The 18,288-nt window shown below is 35.7% G+C and overlaps 1 protein-coding gene and 1 long non-coding RNA gene across 3 annotated transcripts in view; one reads left to right on the top strand and one right to left on the bottom strand.

Annotated features, from left to right (window-relative positions):
• LOC144959944 (uncharacterized) overlaps window positions 1-18,288 on the top strand; it is a 67,501-nt gene that overhangs the window by 10,898 nt on the left and 38,315 nt on the right. The gene's annotated exons all lie outside the window — the stretch shown is intronic.
• On the bottom strand, window positions 400-8,803 carry LOC144959939 (uncharacterized). Of its 2 annotated transcripts, none has more exons than XM_078892809.1 (2): window positions 8,764-8,803; window positions 400-3,313 (listed from the first exon to the last, which is right to left on the bottom strand). In XM_078892809.1, the coding sequence occupies exon 2, from the start codon at window positions 2,818-2,820 to the stop codon at window positions 484-486; it is 2,337 nt and encodes a 778-aa protein (XP_078748935.1). In that variant the 5' UTR covers window positions 2,821-3,313; window positions 8,764-8,803; the 3' UTR covers window positions 400-483. The 2 variants fall into 2 exon arrangements, with proteins under 2 accessions (XP_078748935.1, XP_078748934.1); XM_078892808.1 differs by lacking the exon at window positions 8,764-8,803 and adding an exon at window positions 7,769-7,912.

The following is an 18,288-nucleotide window of genomic DNA, read 5'->3' as shown; positions in this document are numbered from 1 at the left end:
AATAATAATATTACACTTTTCTCATCACTTTATTTCATAAATTTTGGCACACTATCATTTTCAGAGAAGAAGCAAATCAATGTAAATGGTTACATACAAAATGTATATATTATACACTAGGGTATTGATCAATTTTGCTCAACTAATTCTATCCCAGTCTTCTTTCCTGATGCGTATCAAGTTCCTCTCTCATTTACAATGAGTACTGTATTATCATTACTAACCGCAGTGTGCACAAGACGACGCTGATAGTGATAATATAATGAGACGAATCATCAGCTTCATCATCATCAACTGGAGGAGGATGAGCGAGGAATTTTATCCCGTTTTGGCGATGTTATGTTAGACTCAGATTGTCAAAACCAAAACTGAGCAAAGCACCATGGGACACCCCCTCACTTTATTTTTTTTTTTTTTTTTTAGTAATTCTTTGTTTTACATTTTGATTATAGTACAGAAAGTAGATTTAGATCCGAGTTTTATCTAATTGGTCTTACATGGTTTATAAATTTTGACCATACCATCAACTTGACTCAAAGCAACTATTCCTTTATTCCCGGCATAGATGCCACAGGGCTTGCTTACTCCATCGCTACTTGACAAAACCTTTTTTATAACAGTACCTGATTCGTCCAACAATACGATGCTGTCCGTGTCTCGGTCGGAGAGAAGGGTTAAACCACATTCGTGAACTGTGACCCCTAAGGGGCATTCTATTGTCACATGATCGTTCGATTTCAAGGTGAAGGCCGTGGAGCCGTCTTGCTCCATCCGGTACAGAATTCTTTTCCCACTGTCGGATACGAGCAGAGCGATCTTATCTGAATCTGAAGAGGAAACGTTTTGATGCGGAGACGACGATGTGTTGCCGTTGTTATTGTTGTTGCTTGAATTTGACGAGGATACTGGATTTTGAGCTGAGGTTGAAACGCTTTGAGTTGATGGTAAGCTACTACGCCTTCTGTAAGTTTTCGATGCAGAATTTGTCGCAGATGTGGATATAGAATTACTTCGCCCATCTCCATTTTTACCGGATTTTCCGATCTGAGGTAGAGGTTTTGAGGAATTTACATTTTTGGTAATAGATGAACTATTAGTATTGTCTTTTTTATTTTTATTATTTGATATTGTATTCGGATCTACATTTTCTTGATGACTTGGTTGAGAAGCACCATTCGTATAGGACACTTTAGTGTCATTGGTGGAAGGATGATCTAATCTTAGGCTGATGGCTGAATGAGGGACGACGGGAGTGAGATAGAGAGGTCGAGCTATTATAGCCCTGTCCGGTTTTTGGGTGAGGATCTTCCTCAATGTTTCACCCCGTTCTGATATCAAATCAATGCTGTCACATTGGTTCGTCCCAGCTATCAATAACCCATTCCCAATGGATGTGAGAAAAGAATAAATTTTCTTGACCGGGACTGAATTTAGAACTCGAACTGTCCCGAAGAGGGATAGGAAGTAAAGGCATTTTTTGGTCATCACAGATACAACCGCTCTGCCGTGAGATACACTCGCGATTCGACTTGGAACTGCGTCGATGATGACTCGCGTCAGGAGCTTTCCTGCTTGGTTGAATTTTTTAACGCATTTGTTATCTCTATCCGTTAATATGACGTCACCATTGGCAAGGAGAATAAGATCTGTTAGTAAAGGCTCAGTGACGTCATCTCTCGTTCCCCCGTGGAAACTTGTAAGCAGGGTTAGGTTAAGGTCACGATTGTGGCCATCTTTATTTGATATAGATTCTTCATTTTCAGAATTTGCTAAATTGACTTCACCGAGTAACGAATTTTGTATTGTCTCTTTACAGATTTCATCACGTTTAAATGTAATTTCTTTTATTTCACCGCCATATTGCGCTTCGATCAATTTTGCGTCGTTTTCAACTCCTGAGGCCATTCCCGAAAGCAAGGGCAGTAACTCTCCTTCACCTTTGACTGATATAGAGAGATCCAGAAACTCCATTTGTTTATCTAGTGATTCCGACATTTTAGAAGCGGCACTCATTTTCGCAGTAGCTTGAGATTTCATCTGATCAATCAGACGACTTGCCTGAGTTGTGAGTGCCTTTTCCTTTGCCAGTATCATATTTACTAACTCTGTCCTGAATGTTTTGATATCAATAAGAACACGAGTCCTCATTTCTTCTAATTCTTTAATTCTATCGGCCTGGTAATTCCTAACTTCGTTACAAACGACCAGATTAGACGCCATCTTGCCGTGAAGCTGGTCGAATTCGGCTCTTTTCGTCTCCACTGCTGCTTTAAGTTCACTAAATTGTTGACATCTCCTGTGAAATGATGAAACGCATTTGTGGCACGCCAACTGCTGGCATTTGAAGCAAAATGTGTCGGCAAGCCTATCAGTATGCATGGTGCAAGGAAATAGCAAAGGCGGCTCCAGAATATTCGAAGGATTGTTATTGCTATTATTGTTACTGCTTCTATTTGCCGTGTCCGAATCATGACTACCAGCAGAAGAGCCATCGCTTTCTTCAACATTATCCCAAGATTCCTTGTCATCAAAAGCCGGAAGTTCTGCTAAACGATTCTTAAGTTCATCGTTTTCCGCTTCCTTTTCGATTATGGTTTCGAAACTGTGCCAAGGCCTTGCGTGTACTGACTTTTTGTCCTGTTCACAAGACGTGACACACAATGGACAGTAGAATCTATCTGGCGAGTTTCCCTGGCACTCATCTTGGAGGCACGCCAAGCAAAAAACATGAAGACAGGGGAGGAGATGTGGTCGTCGAAATCTTTCGTTGCAAATGTAGCACGTTAGAGAGGTTGACTTGAAATTGTCTAAATCCTCCATTGGTTTGGCTCCGTTTTGTTCCTTTTACGGTATTTATTTTATTTATTATTTTTCAAGTTATTTTTTTTTCAGTAACATAAGCATGCTGTCATTGATATGAAACGCTTTATTGTTGTAGGAATAATATTGGAAGAAACCAGTTTTATTTCGGAGAAATACGATGCGTTGAATGGTTTGTTGATAGGACGAAAAGCAAATCTTTAAAATTCCTTTAAAATTCGTTGTTCTCCATATTGCCTCTGATTGAATAGATTATCTTAGCTTGACGGGATAAATGTCTGTGATGATGAGATGTAAGAATAGATCGGCCTGGATTTCAATACAGGAAGAAGATAATATTTCCAAATACAGTCGTTAGATTAAGTCAGGAGACCTTTCCACAACTTGATCTGTGGATACAATGTGTCTGTAAACTGATGCAGAACCTATTTTGTTTGTTGTTTGTTGTTTGTTGTTTTCTTTTGGGCCATCCAGAATCTCTGCACGATTGAATCTGGAAAGAAAAGGAAACAATAGAATTTATATTCTTATCGAATAGGGTAAACGGAAATTGTTTGTTTTGTTGGTTTGTTTTTTTGTTTTTTTTTTTTTTTTTTTTTTTTTTTTTTTTGTTTGTTTTTTTTTTTTTTTTTGGGGGGGGGGTGTTGTTTTTTGTTTGTTTTGTTTTGTTTTTTTGTTTTATTTTTTTGTTTGTTTTTTAATTAAGACTGCGAGAATATATATATATATATATATATATATATATATATATATATATATATATATATATATATATATATATCCGACACGTTTCATCGGGCACGGTTTCCTCGAACTCATTCAAATGTTCATGATTTTTTCCTTATTATTATTATTTTTATTATTATTATTATTATTATTATTATTATTATTATTATTATTATTATTATTATTATTATTATTATTATTACTATTATTATTATTTTTATTCTTTGTTATCATTCCATTCCTACCTCGAACAGGGTTTCCGCGAACTAATTTCAACCAGCCGGAGACGTCGGCCGCCAGTCCCTTGATTGGAACCCTCAACGGACACAAATGGTTGGGCGTCCGAAACAAACATAGAGGTGCTAACTATCTAACGAAATGAAGATGGCAGGCCTCATCTGCTGGGTGACTACCAAGAAGAAAGCCAAGAACAGAAGCAGACTGCGGACGGTCGAAGGGGCCCTAAGTAGTTCCAAAAGGAATGAAGAGGATTATGTCAAAAATCACTTAGAGAAACTTGGGCGAGTTTGAGTTTTAATTGGCAAAATTTATTCATCTTCAACTTTTAATATTATAGCTAAAAACGATCAGAATAAGTGTGAGTGCCTGATTACGAAGCAAGCTTAAAGAACATCGTGCTTAAGTTCGGCGTCGACTGTATATTAAATTAAATTATGTACGTTCATTCTTTTGTATCCAAGGACACAATATCAATCATTGCCAATTTATTAATAGCTTTATTTATTCTAGTTGTCCGCCAACCCACGTCAACACAAATTTGATTTACTGAAATAATTGATACGAGTTGTCGAATCGTTAAACCTATTAAAATATTTTGTTTGATTTATCAAACAGTCTGCTGGGGGTTAAGGTCTTTGTCTTGATAAAAGCAGAATTGCGTCGCCTTTGGTTAGACTCATTATATTATTTTGATTTGACAAGTCTAATGGTCCGTGACCTTATCTTGTTGGGAACGTACAGTGGGGTGACGATGTTTTTTTAAATTTGTGAAACATAACTCCCGTTACGGTAGGTATGCTAGTTTAACCCTTACGCTACCGCAGAAACATAGGTCAAGGGTCAGCGGAATCACGTTACTTCTATATTTTATATTTTGTTTGTTTGTTTCTTTGATTGTCTGTTGTTGGTTTGTTTTTGTTTTTTTGTTGTTTTTTTTTTTTTTTTGTTTTTTGTTTTTTTTTATATTCGGGGGCTTTTTGTGTGTGTGTTTTTTTTTTTGTGTTTGTTCTTGTTTGCTGTAGCTTTGATTTGTTTTAATTGTTTGTGGGGTTTTTTTTATTTCGGGTGTGGGGGTGTGGGGGTGTTTTGTTGGGGTTTTTTTTAATTGTTTGTTGTTGTTTTGTTTTGTTTTGTTTTTGTCTTTTTTATTTGTAATTTTTATTTTCCATAAGTCTTAGTATCATTCGAAAGAATGTACGTAGTTCAAATTGGATTGTTTTACTTGGATTTGCTTTTGTATGGTTTCAATTCCCATTAAACGTTTGTGGCTAATATTATTAATATGGTTTGTGGATGCGTGAAATCTGATAATGATGATGATGATGATGATAATAATAATAATAATAATAATAATAATAATAATAATAATAATAATAATAATAATAATAATAATAATAATAATAATAATAATAATAATAATAATAATAATAATAATAATAATAATAATAATAATGATGATGATGATGATGATGATGATGATAAGAAGAAGAAGAAGTAGACGGAGGAGGTGAAAGAAGAAGAAGTAGAAGATGAGGAGGAGGTGGTGGTGGATGAGGAGGAGGATGGGAAAGTGACAGATGGAGATTTTAGAATGAAATTTAAAGGAAGAGACGGCGACGATGGCGAATGAGTAGAAGGAGGAGAGAGGAGAGAGAAAAAAAAAAGAGGAAAATGTGGAGGAGACACACTCACTCAATAGATCAGATCAAACTTTTGCGGTATTCTGTATTATGATTGCTTATCTATTTATCTTGTATAGATAAACTATCTATTTTTAACGGGATTACCATAAATAAATAGACAAGAAAATCCTTGTAAATCTGGGAAGACTTTGTGCTGATATGGCATGAAGCACAGAGGGCAGCAGTGCGGCTATGTGGTCTTGTGGTATGACATTCGCTTTCGGATCGGAAGGTCCTGGGTTCGAGCCTCGCTCGGCGCATAGTTGAGTCCTTGGAAAAGGCTCTTCACTCACATTCTCTCACCGTACTCAGGTGTAAAATTAGTAGGTCGTTAACAAAATTGTCTCTGTCCGAAAAAAAAATGTAATATCGCCTAATAGGCGGCATGTCACGTCCTTCATGTTAAGTGTTGCTGTTGACCATGGACCCTTTGTAAAGCGCTTTGAGCACGCTTAGTGGATATTGCGCTATATTTTTTTAAAAGCTGAAGAGGGCAGCAGTGCACAGCAGTATGGTTTTTGCCTCATCCCCGGAGGGTTACGGATTTCGATCCCCACCTCGCTGTGTGGCCTTGAATTCACCTCGCCAGCACTCATATTGAGGCGCTCATCTGCGACTAACACCTGGGTTATTTCATTCTTCCATTTTTGAATTTGAATAAACACTAAAGGCAAATTTCCCCTTTCTTGTGAATAAAGGGATTTTATCAAATAAATCCAAACGTCTCCCTCTATATGAAGAACTGAACAAGGCAACAAATTACTTTTCATTTAAGCTGTCTTAGAAAGAAGAAAATAATCGATGTGTACAGTTTTGGTAGAAAGCGAATCAACAAGTAGATTTTTGACCAATCAAAATATGGGATTAGTGATACATCCTCGAACCACCTCGGACAAACACAGCGTGTTGTTTACTATACGTACTATTATGGAACGAATGAAGTTGGCGTCACGCTGATATTTGTTATTGTTTTTAGACCGACAGCTAAGTGATTAGATATCATTAGATTTTTTTTTTTTTTAAATCCGACTATGAACGCTTACGGATTTGTATGATTTCTCCCTCCCTCTTGTCCAACGGCATTTTATTTGGTAAAACATTTTGATCACGTGGTAGATGGAGACGGATATTCTTATTTAAGTGCCTTGGTCCGAGTTGGCTACATTACGAACCGGCTTGTACTGTATAAAAATGGAAATCTGGCTCACTATGGCCCACTTGTAGAATGGAAAGGCTCTATGTCAATTTGTTAACTATTATTGTAAAGAGGCAGTGAATAAAATTAGAACATTATATGAAACTTTATAGCTTGAAAGTGGGTCCCAATAACTCGGTAGAACTCTCACTTCACACGCAAAGGGACCAAGTTCGATCTCCAATGTAGTCAAGATTTTTTTTCTGGCCCACCATACCTTGGTCGGGTAGCTGGGTCTATTAGATCTGGCGGATAGTACTAGCGTCATATCCAAAGGGTAGCAAGCAATTGCTATTTTCCGTTTATAGAAACTAGGACAACACTCCATGTGGCTCACGGCTGTAAAGGACTACTTTTCGAACTTGAATGGTTTGCCCTCAAAGACAAGATAACCCCGGGGTTGATCAATCACCAGACGTCAATTTTGAATGGATTAAATGAAGAAAAAGAATATCTCTTTCAAAATATCACCGTGAAAATAATCGTAAGCAGACGGAGCGTGAGAAAATGGATTCATTACTTTTTTTTTTTTTAACCAATTATATGCAGTGCTGTGCAAGTTCAAGACGCGAATTTGGCCCCCAAAAAATACATCCTTCAAATGTCAATCTATTTAAATGACCCTCATCTTAGCAAAAACTCAAACATAGGACCTTGTAAGGTTAAAGGAACGTATCTCTGAGTATCTGAAGCGCACCATAAGTGCACATATTAGCAAGTCTGATAACCGAGTGCGATTACGGGCTTGAATTAGCATTGTTTTAATTGGACAATATTTTGCGTTGGTTTGAGAGTATTTCCATTACAACAAAGTATGATCAGGACTAAGCAGTCTCAAGAACGTTTGCCGTGAATTTTGCGGTTGTCAGCATGTCCTCTACTTGTTGTATTCCTTTTGTTATATTTACAACAGTGAGACCATAACAATTTGGGTTATCAGACCTGCAAGTAATGGCACGTCGGACGCACCTCATTAATGTAAGCACGGCAATAAAAGTACCCATGTAATAATTTAAACGAATGGTATAGATACCCATTCATATTTTATTGAAATACTAAATAATTTATTTATCTATCTGCTTTGTTTAAATAAGTCGAAACTTACTGAACTTGATCCTGTGAAATAGCACAGCTTGGTCGTGTTCGTGTGTTGTCCGCTGTCGTTTAATTAGACTGACTGAACTGGATATTGTTATCGTTTGGGCACGCTGCATACTACACATTTACAGACGGTGGCGGTTCCGGTAGTGCCAGAGTTAACGGCGTGATTGATTTAGTGGTGGCGAGTTATTGAACTGTGTCGTGTCTCAATGAATGCATAACAGTGTACAAGTCCGCGAAAGAGATTTCGCTTAATGTCAAGAATGTTAAAGTTAATCATAGAAAACAGACTTATCTATCCTTTCCTTTTCGCCCTCTCAGTGATAAGTGATCACCAAAGGGGTTGTCTAAAAACAAAAACAAAGTGCTGAGTGACGTCCATTTCGTTCTATCTATCCGATAGCTCAACCAATGGCATCATAATTTGATTTCTTGAGTACAACTAACGATAACTCAACTTTTATTATCTTTTCGTGATTGTCTCCTTGCATAATTTGGACGTAACCTTAGGTGTATATAAAAATCTATGGACGTAACTAATTTACGGAAGTGTCTATGCTTTACGTTAAATAGGGGTAGGTAAGCCAAAACCAATCGCTTTCCCAACATTATTCATCGATTGTCTCTCGGGTTCTTCTCGACATATTCAGATATTTCCAATATTTGCGAATATTTAATATTATTTTCTTTGAAGTTCCAAAGGCGAGCGAAAGAGAGAGAGAGAGAGAGAGAGAGAGAGAGAGAGAGAGAGAGAGAGAGAGAGAGAGAGAGAGAGGTGGGAAGAGAATAGTGATTTTCTTCCTCGAACCTCATTGATGATGTCAAGTTAAATTGGGTAAGAAAGAAAGCTTTGTCTATTTTATTTATAAAATTTCATTTGATTTATATTTTGGGACTGCAACATTACTAGAAAATAAAATACCGCATTTGACAGAAATTAGCGCAAAATGGATGAAGCCACAGATAACACTCCTATAAAAATAATCATAAAGGGAGTACCTTCAACAACAACACTCAAATCGAGAAGACCTTTCAACCTGCCATGCCTGCCGGAAATGTCAGGCAGCTCCAGAGACCCGCGATCACATCGTCTTCCACTGTCCAGTAACTAAACTTGAAGGTGGCTATGAAACAGTTCTTAGGGCGGAGGAAGACTTTCGAAGCTGGGTTGACGAAATGAAACTGGAGGTGTAGCCATACTACTAGCGCAAAACCGTAAAGCGATAGTCCCAAAACTCATTTGTTAACTCAATTAATTTAATGGATAAAGACAATAGAGCTCACTTGATTAAATGATTCTGATCCAAAATGTTGATAATAGGCAAAACCCACTGTCCATTATCATAATACTAATACTATTGCTATTGTTGGCGTAAGAAAGACTGTCGCGATTTAGCAGTTCGGTTAATGAAAGTATGAACTCGAGGAACATAATGTATACCTATATATACCTATCTATCTATCTGTCTGTCTGTCTGTCTGTCTATATATCTAGTATCTATCTATTTCATGAGATGTTGATATGCATGAATCTGATGAATGTTGGCTGCCAATAGACAAGTCCTGGACCTTAGTATTTGGCTGCAACCTAATGTCTCCTCTTAGCCAAACTCAGTACATAAAACCAATAACTTCTCCGAGCGTCCCGATTACGCGGACCTGTCTCAATAATGTTTTTATCCCTGCCAATCACAACTGCCAGCGAGGCTCCTTATCGCCTTTGGTGGTGCTTACCGTTACTACTTATTATTTTATATATTGATCCTGCCAGGGTGTTTTTCTTTTAACCTTTTCACAACGAAACTGAATTTCTTTCAGATCACGAATTTTAAAACATCGTATTTCTGGTTCTACCCGCACATAATTTACCATAAAAGCAGTACACTGTATTATGTCGGGTCAGTTTAGTTTAAGTGTCGATAGCTGAACTGTAAAACAAGAAACATTGGTTATGTTAATATCTTTTGTTGGGGGTAATGAAGAAAGTTTCTTAAATTAAAGAAAGAAAAACTAAAAGTTCATTATAGGGTATATCTTATCATTTTAGCTTTAAATCCAATTTTTCGGCAAATGGTTTACGCCGACATTATATGATGATTTGATGCGGCGGTTCACAAATCTGAAATCCGTATGCAATTAACAGGTAGATAACCACGCCTCTCGGACAATCGTCATAATGTAAACAATGGTAGTGATTGGTAGACACAGCAAAGTACACAGGTTTTACTATCGATGGTATGTGTCTAAATAAAATACTCACTGTTCAACCGCTTGGTCAATAGAACTACCACAGAAAACTATGTAAAAAATGTAACCGTTTAAAATCTGATCGTGAAAATCGTGTGATAACTAGTCACCCATCTGGCGGTATAAAAACAATAACAATGATCAGAGAGAGGGCGATTTCATTCTCGTTACTGTTTATAAACAACCAAATATGTTTGTCCGAGCACGTGTGAAGGTGTGTCACAAATTTAAAGTTTTGATTGGTCAAAAATCTACTGGTTAATTATGAACTTACTTTGGCATTGTTGGGAAGGGCAACATTTTGTATTTCCTCAACAACACTTAGATAATGGCATTGTGGGTTATTAGTAGCGCCGAGCGGTTCGGAGTGTGAACCGCGGTTCTCGGTTATGAGAACGACTAGACAAGGACCCGTTCCGGTTCTTTTGTGATTTTAGGATTGGGCCCAATTCCTTTTCCAACTTTGGCATTGGTTCCATTTCCATACATTTAAAAGCGAAAATCTCATCGGAGCCGGTTTCCGTCCTCAAATCAAGAACCGTGGGACCGGTTCTTAGAATCAGTTCTCAGCGCGGCACTAGTTATCAGTCTTAAATTTGAAAATAAATACACATAGGTCTAGTTATCAGTGCCAGAGACCTGACTATTTTGACCAAGAGTGAGTACGGCCTTGAATTTGAGACTGACTCTCTCTCTCTCTCTCTCTCTCTCTCTCTCTCTCTCTCTCTCTCTCTCTCTCTCTCTCTCTCTCTCTCTCTCTCTCTCTCTCTCTCTCTCTCTCTCTCTCTATGTGTGTGTGTGTGTGTGTTTGTTAATGTGTGTATGTGTTTGTGAGTGTGTGTGTGTGTGTGTTTGTGAGTGTGTGTGTGTGTTTGTGAGTGTGTGTGTGTGTGTTTGTGAGTGTGTGTGTATGTGTGTGTTTGTGTGTCGTCGAGGAAAGATCGTTGTCGAGTTGGTGTATTATCGAACTCCACGTGTAAGGAGTTAAACGTGTTTTTTGGTCCTGCCTCATGTATTTACAATTATTTTTTAAAAACCATCACCCGTGGGCATAATATAAGGAGTTGATTGTCAATTATTGTAAACAACTTAGGTCTAACTCAATGGGTCCCGGTCCAACTCAACGTTCACACATTTACAGGTCTAATAACCGGGCGCAATTATGGGCCTGCTTTAACATTGATGTAATGGACAATATTTTGAGTTAGTTTGAGAATATATATCCATAACAACACCTAGATAATGACAATTATTTAGAGTATTTCCATTACAACAATGAGACCGTAACAAATTGGGTTATCAGACCTGCAAAAATGCAAAGTGCACGTCGGCCCAACTCAATGGAATATTAATTTAGTTGACGTAGAGCGGTCTCTTAATAGTTGACTGTATTGCTTTCACATATGTTTCCTTACGTTTAAAAAAAAACCCACATCGCTGCATTTTGGCGTGATTTACTTATTATTTATCAATATCACGGGTTAAAGCCGACGTGCATTAATTTGCAGGTCTGACATTCCCAAATTGTTTTGGGCTCATTGCTGTAGTAATGGAATTACTCTCAAACCAACGCAGGAAAGTGTCCATTACAACATAGCCTAAATCAGCCCATAATTGCGTTCAGCTATCAGACCTGCAAATATGTGCATGTAAATTGGAGCAGAGCCTAATCTTAAAAGGAAGAAATCCTTAAAGTAATTTGACAAATACAATATTCGTAATAAGAATAATTAAAAACAGTCACCAATCAATACGGCTATGCGGTCTTGTGGTTTGACACTCGCTTTCGGCGCATAGTTGAGTCCTTGGAAAAGGCTCTTTACTCACATTCTCTCACCGTACTCAGGTGTAAAATGAGTAGCTGGTCGTTAACAGTACAGCGTTGTCCTGTCGGAAAAATTGTAATATCGCCTAACAGGCGTCATGTCTCGTTCTACGTGTTATGTGTTGCTGTTAGGGAAATTTTCTAAAACTCTTTGAGCATGAGCACATTTAGTGGATGTTGCGCTATATAAAAGCTCGTTTTTTTTTGTTGTTTTTTTTTTCATGCACCATTGCAAGAATCACTTAGATCATATTATTTATACGTTAAGTCACAAACATATCTTTTTTCTTTTCTTTTTTTTTTTTTTTTTTTTTTTCTATCAATGTATTAAGTTTGAGATACGTACCCTAAATATCCTCTCCAGACATAAGAGGGATACACTCAGACGTTTACAAAAACAAAATACTATTTCAAATCTTTCTAATAGTATATATTAGAGATAATTTACAGAGGAAAAAAAAATACCATCTCCCAAAACAACTGATACTGATACATAATATACATTCAACTGTATCCCTCTCAGCTAAGGGCTGCGGCCAAGGTCGAGAAAAACAAACAAATAATCTCATCCAGAGACAAAGACAAAGAGGAGTTTGGAAATGGAAATAAGATACAGGGGGGGGGGGGGGGGATAAAAGTTAAAGACGAAACTAAAGTGGCCTTCCTGCCCGCAATGAGAGATCAAAAGAGCCCACCCAGCCCAAAAAGACCCCACCCTGCACGCACCAGGGTTATGTGCGGTCTTTTTCCCAATAATCCCTAAAGACAACGTTCTCTTTGGGATTAATAAAGGGAATTTTATATTTCATATTAATGGGGATCCTGACAGCTCAGTTGATAGGGCACTCTGTTCCTGCACAAAGGGAACGAACTCGATCTGGGTGAAGTCGAGATTGTTTTCTAATTTCTGCTAAACCAACAGTGATGGGTAGCTGGGTTGTTAGATCTGGTGGAAATTACTTTGTGATTAATTAGCATTCTATCCAAAGAGTGGCAAGCGACGTGCACTTATTTGCAGGTCTGATAACCTAATTCATTACGGGCTCATTGTTGTAATAGTGGAAATCTCAACAACAAAAATATGACGCAAAATATTGTCCACTAAAACAATGTTAAAATAGGTCCATTATTGGGTTCGGGTGTTAGACCTGCATATATGTACACGTCGGTAGAAAGCAACTGCTAATATCCGCTTCCCGTTGAAAAACTGGGAATGAACATCGGCTACATGGGTCAAGTAGCTCTGTTTTGTTTTTAAATGCTTTTAAGGTTTTACACGTTTACGACACATTTAGGCCATTTGTTTTGTTTGTTTTTAAGGGTTTTACGGCGCTTGCAACACATTAAGGTCATATCAGCGACAGTAAAAAAGAAGAAAACGGGATAGTAAAAAGTTCTAGAATTACAATTAAAGCATCCAAGAATAAGGCAGACAAAGGGGAATTGTTCAAATAGGGAAAAGATGTAGATTACAAGAGCACACTATCAGTGTACTTAGTTTGAGATCACCTAAAAGTCTCATCCAGACACAAGCACAGGTCCGAACTAAGAGGAATACACTCAAATGTTTACAAATCATATAATATAATATGTAAACTAAACATAATGCAATGCATAAGAGAGAGAGATGATTTACAAGGAAAAAAATATCACCTTCCAAAACTATAACTATACATTCGACTGTTTCCCTTCCAGCCAAGCAACTCCGGCCAGGGCCAGGACAAAACCATGTAATCTCATTCCAAGACAACGACAGGAAACAATTGGACAACGGGTTGGGGGGGTAGAAGACACAGCATGTACCTCCCTGCCCACTATGGGAGGTCAGGATCCCCAACCAGATTAAGGTCATTTCAGCACCAGCAAAAACGAAGAAAATAGGATAGTCAAAAATTAAGGATTTACAATTGAAAGCACACGAGAAAATGTTAGACAAATGGGACTGTTTCAAATCGGGAATAGATGTAGATTCCAAGAGCATACTATCAGTGTTCTTAGTTTGAGATCACCTAAAAGTCTCATCCAGACACCAGCACAGGTCCCCACAAAGAGGAAATACTCAAATGTTTAAAATCATTTATAATGTTTTTACAAAAATACAGTACCTAATAGAAAGATGGTTTACAAGGGAAAAAAATATTATCTTCCAAAACTAACTTATACATTTAACTGTTTTCCTCCCAGCCATGGTATCCGGCCAGGGCCAGGACAAAACCAAGTAATCTCAATCCAAGACAACGACAGAAAGCAATTGGAAAACAGACATTGATGGATAAAAGACACAGCAAGTACCTCTCTGTCCACTATGGGAGGTCAGGAACTCCACCCAAACTACTGTGTAGTAGGCATTATATATAATGATATAAAAAATAAAAGCAACAATTCATATGGGTAATGGTGTATAACTGGTTTTTATTTAATTTATTACTTATACTATACAATGGAAATGTATAAATAATTTTGGTTTGGGGTTAATATCATTCATCAGCAGACATGAGGGAGAAAAAAATTAAATGGCGATAAATGCAAAAGATAATATCAGAAAAGGTAACCCCTTCCTCCGTCACTTTGACACAATTACACGATCCCTCTAGTAAAATAATAATAATAATAATAATAATAATAATAATAATAATAATAATAATAATAATAATAATAATAATAATGATAATACACATCTGTAATAATGATGATAATAATAATAATTAGTGATGCTGATGATGATAAAAATTCTATTAAAATAATAATAATAATGATAATCATAATAATAATAATAATAATAATAATAATAATAATAATAATAATAATAATAATAATAATACACATATGTAAATAATAATTAGTGATGCTGATGATGATGATAAAAATTCTATTAAAATAATAATAATTATTATTATTATAATAATAATAATAATAATAATAATAATAATAATAATAATAATAATAATAATAATAATAATAATAATAATAATAATAAATAAGTCAATAATAATAATACACATATGTAAATAATAATTAGCGATACTGATGATGATGATAAAAATAAATAAGTCAATATAAATAACAATGATCATAGATACTAATCGGTATAGATAACAATAATTATAGATGACAATATATAGATAAGTAGACTAATAGTATTCAATTCTCCGAATAATTGAATGTATCTTTAGTAGACATACCCAGTTAAACAGAAACTAAATACAATATTTCATATTAATTTGCTTATTTTTGGAAGACACAAAGGACTTTTTTTTTCTCTATCACTTTTTTTTTAAACGTAGAGGTAGCCGAGCCGCTTAGCATGGAGTAGATTGGTAACGGGTAATTTTTTTTTATTTTTTTTTTTTGTTTGTTGCTTTAGGTCTCTTCCAACACAATTGAGGTTATATGAGAGACCGCTGAAACAAAAAAACAAGCAATCTAACAAAAATAGTACAAATGTCAATCAAAATCATAACCTAAAGATATCATAAGCTAAATTATAAATAACCAAGAACAAACAGGCAGAGGATTTACAGAAAAAAAAATATTCCCTGTCAAAAATACAATCACAAACCAAAGAAGCAGGATAGGCTAGTAAAGAGAAGAAGAAACGACATCACTATCGGATCGTACACCCATGCGAACATCATAGGTATATGATTCAAGGGTGATGCTCCCATCCAACCACCCGCGTAAAGAGAAGAAGAAACGACATCACTATCGGTAACGGGTAACACAGAGCTGTCAACTCAATAGGCCAGATAAACAGCAGCATAAGATTTATTTTTTAAAAATAATATTTTGATTTTTAAAATCTGGACATTTTTTCGCTGATGACAAAAGTGCAACTGCAAATTGTTCTTTAATAAATTTGTTTCATTAAAAGAATAATAATAATAATAATAATAATAATAATAATAATAATAATAATAATAATAATAATAATAATAATAATAATAATAATAATAATAATAATAATAATAATAATAATATTAATAATAATAATATAATAATAATTGCAATCTTTATACTGAAGTGAATAGAAATATGCCATAAACCACACAAAGAGACCGTCAAATTTGTCAGATAACATGTGTAAACATCCCTAGATCACCGAGAAAAAAAAAAAAGGGAATTTTTAAAATCCTGTCAAAAATTCGTCAAATTAAAAAACCTTTAAAAAATAGAAAAATCCCAGCGAAAACAAAATGGGAGTTGGCAGCTCCAGTAAAACTGTGGTAAGACACAACAGCAACTTAGTCATCCAGTGTTTATCTAATTTTGGTTTTGTTCTTGTTTAAACTTTAACTTATAATTGAAATCTCCATAGAAATTGCGACATTTTAAGGTCATAAAGCCAAAGGGGATATTCTCGGGTGCAGTTTTGAAAGGGCAGATTTGAGAGAAAAACATTAACATTTTTTTCGTAAACTATTATCCTTTGTTGATACATTGGTACAAAAAAATTTGAAAACCAAGGTAAAAATCCAAATTTGGTCATATTATTATATAAATATATAAATAAATAAATAAATAAATAAATAAATACATACATACATACATACATACATACATACATACATACATACATACATACATACATACATACATACATACATACATAAATACATACATAGAGACTTTCAAGTCATTTCAGCGCCTGTTCAACAGGAAGATGATAGGGGAAAGGTTGTAGACCGAAAGGACAGAGTAAGACAAAAGAGAATAGCTGAAGAAGAAAACAGAAAATTCTATTATCAATCTGTCGATGTGCCTATTTTAACAATACTTAAAAGTCACATCAAGATATAAGCAAATGACACTGCCATGAAGGTTTGTTTGTTTGTTTCTAAGGGATTTACGGCGCTTGCAACACATTTAGGCCATATCAGCGCCAGTAAAAAGGAATAAAATAGGATAGTAAAATGTTCTAGAATTACAATTAAAGCACCCAAGACAAGGTAAGACAAAGGGGAATTGGTTCAAATAGGGAACAGATGTAGATTTCAAGAGCACACTATCAAAGTAGTTTGAGATCACCTAAATGTCTCATCCAGACACAAGCACAGATCCCCGCCAAGAGGAATACATTCCAATTGTTTACAAATCATATATAATACGGTATGTAAACAAAACATAATACAGTGCATAACGGAGAGATGATTTACATTACAAACAATAACTATACATTTGACTGCTTTCCTCCCAGCTAGGGTATCCGACCAGGAAAACCAAGTAATCTCATTCCAAGTCAAAGACAGAAAGCAATAGGAAAGATATAGGGGGATAGAAGACACAGTAAGTACCTCCCTGCCATGAAGGATACACTCACATGTATACAAAGTAAGATGAAATATGAATATAATAGTACAAAACAGTCAAAAAAAAAAATAATAATAATAACAAACAATCTCAATCCAGAACAAAGACAGGGAGGGAAAATGGATATGGGGGGAATAGAAAACACAGCAAAAGTGACCTCACCACCTTGGAAAATGCACTTTTTACGTTACTACAACTACATACCAAATTACAAAAAAAAAAAAAGAACAGAAATGAAGCTTTGTAAAATGGAAGCTAAAGCAAATGACAGAGGAAAGATTGCAAAAGTCGCCCCGGGTTTGTGAACAACGAAAAGAATAATATTATACAGATTGTTGACAGTGGATGGATGAAACCTGGTTCTATCTATAACTATCAGATCCAGAGATGAAATGCCCGTCAAAACGTTAAAAAAACCAACATCCCCAAAAAGCAGAGATAAATCACTCTTTGATAAAGGTCACGCTCATATGAAAGGTATCATTATGTGCTATTATCTTCCAAAGAACAGAACAATGAACTGGGAATAATACTAACAACTCTTGAACAGACTGAAGCATCAAAACGTCCAGGGAAGCTTCAAAATGAAGTTCTGCTTTTGCAAGACAAAGTGCCATCTAATAGTACATACCGATATGTCAACAGCAGATGGAGATGATTGCAAGGATTAAATCTTACCTCATTCTTCCAAATCACTTTCATTTGGCCGCTCAGGCTTTTATATGTTCCTTACATTGAAGAAAGACCTCCAATGAAAAGTGTTTTGAAGGCTAAATCCAACTCCTAATTAGAAGGACATTTCAAGGCCAGGGAGAAATGGGAGAAGGTACCACATTAAATGGTAAATAAGTAGAAAAAAACTGCAAAATTTCATGATAATCAGAGCATTCCCTCATAACAGAACAATTCATATTTGATCAACCCTCGAATATATAAATAAAATAAATAAGCAAACATTCTTTAAAAATACAATCAATAAATTCAGATTTTATCTGTTGTCTGAATGAAGTAAAATAGTCTCGTGATAAAAAAAAGAGGGGCTGGGGAGAGGGGAGATACAAATACCTTACCTAAGAGAAGGCAACCAAATAAACACGAATTTTGAATAATTTCATCAACCATAATAATAATACTGATTTTATGTC

The sequence above is a fragment of the Berghia stephanieae genome, chromosome 14 (assembly GCF_034508935.2).
Source record: "Berghia stephanieae isolate SIO BIC M18660-M18661 chromosome 14, UCSD_Bste_1.3, whole genome shotgun sequence".
Classification (NCBI taxonomy): Eukaryota; Metazoa; Mollusca; class Gastropoda; order Nudibranchia; family Aeolidiidae; genus Berghia; species Berghia stephanieae.
This window is presented reverse-complemented; position numbering and strand designations above follow the sequence as displayed.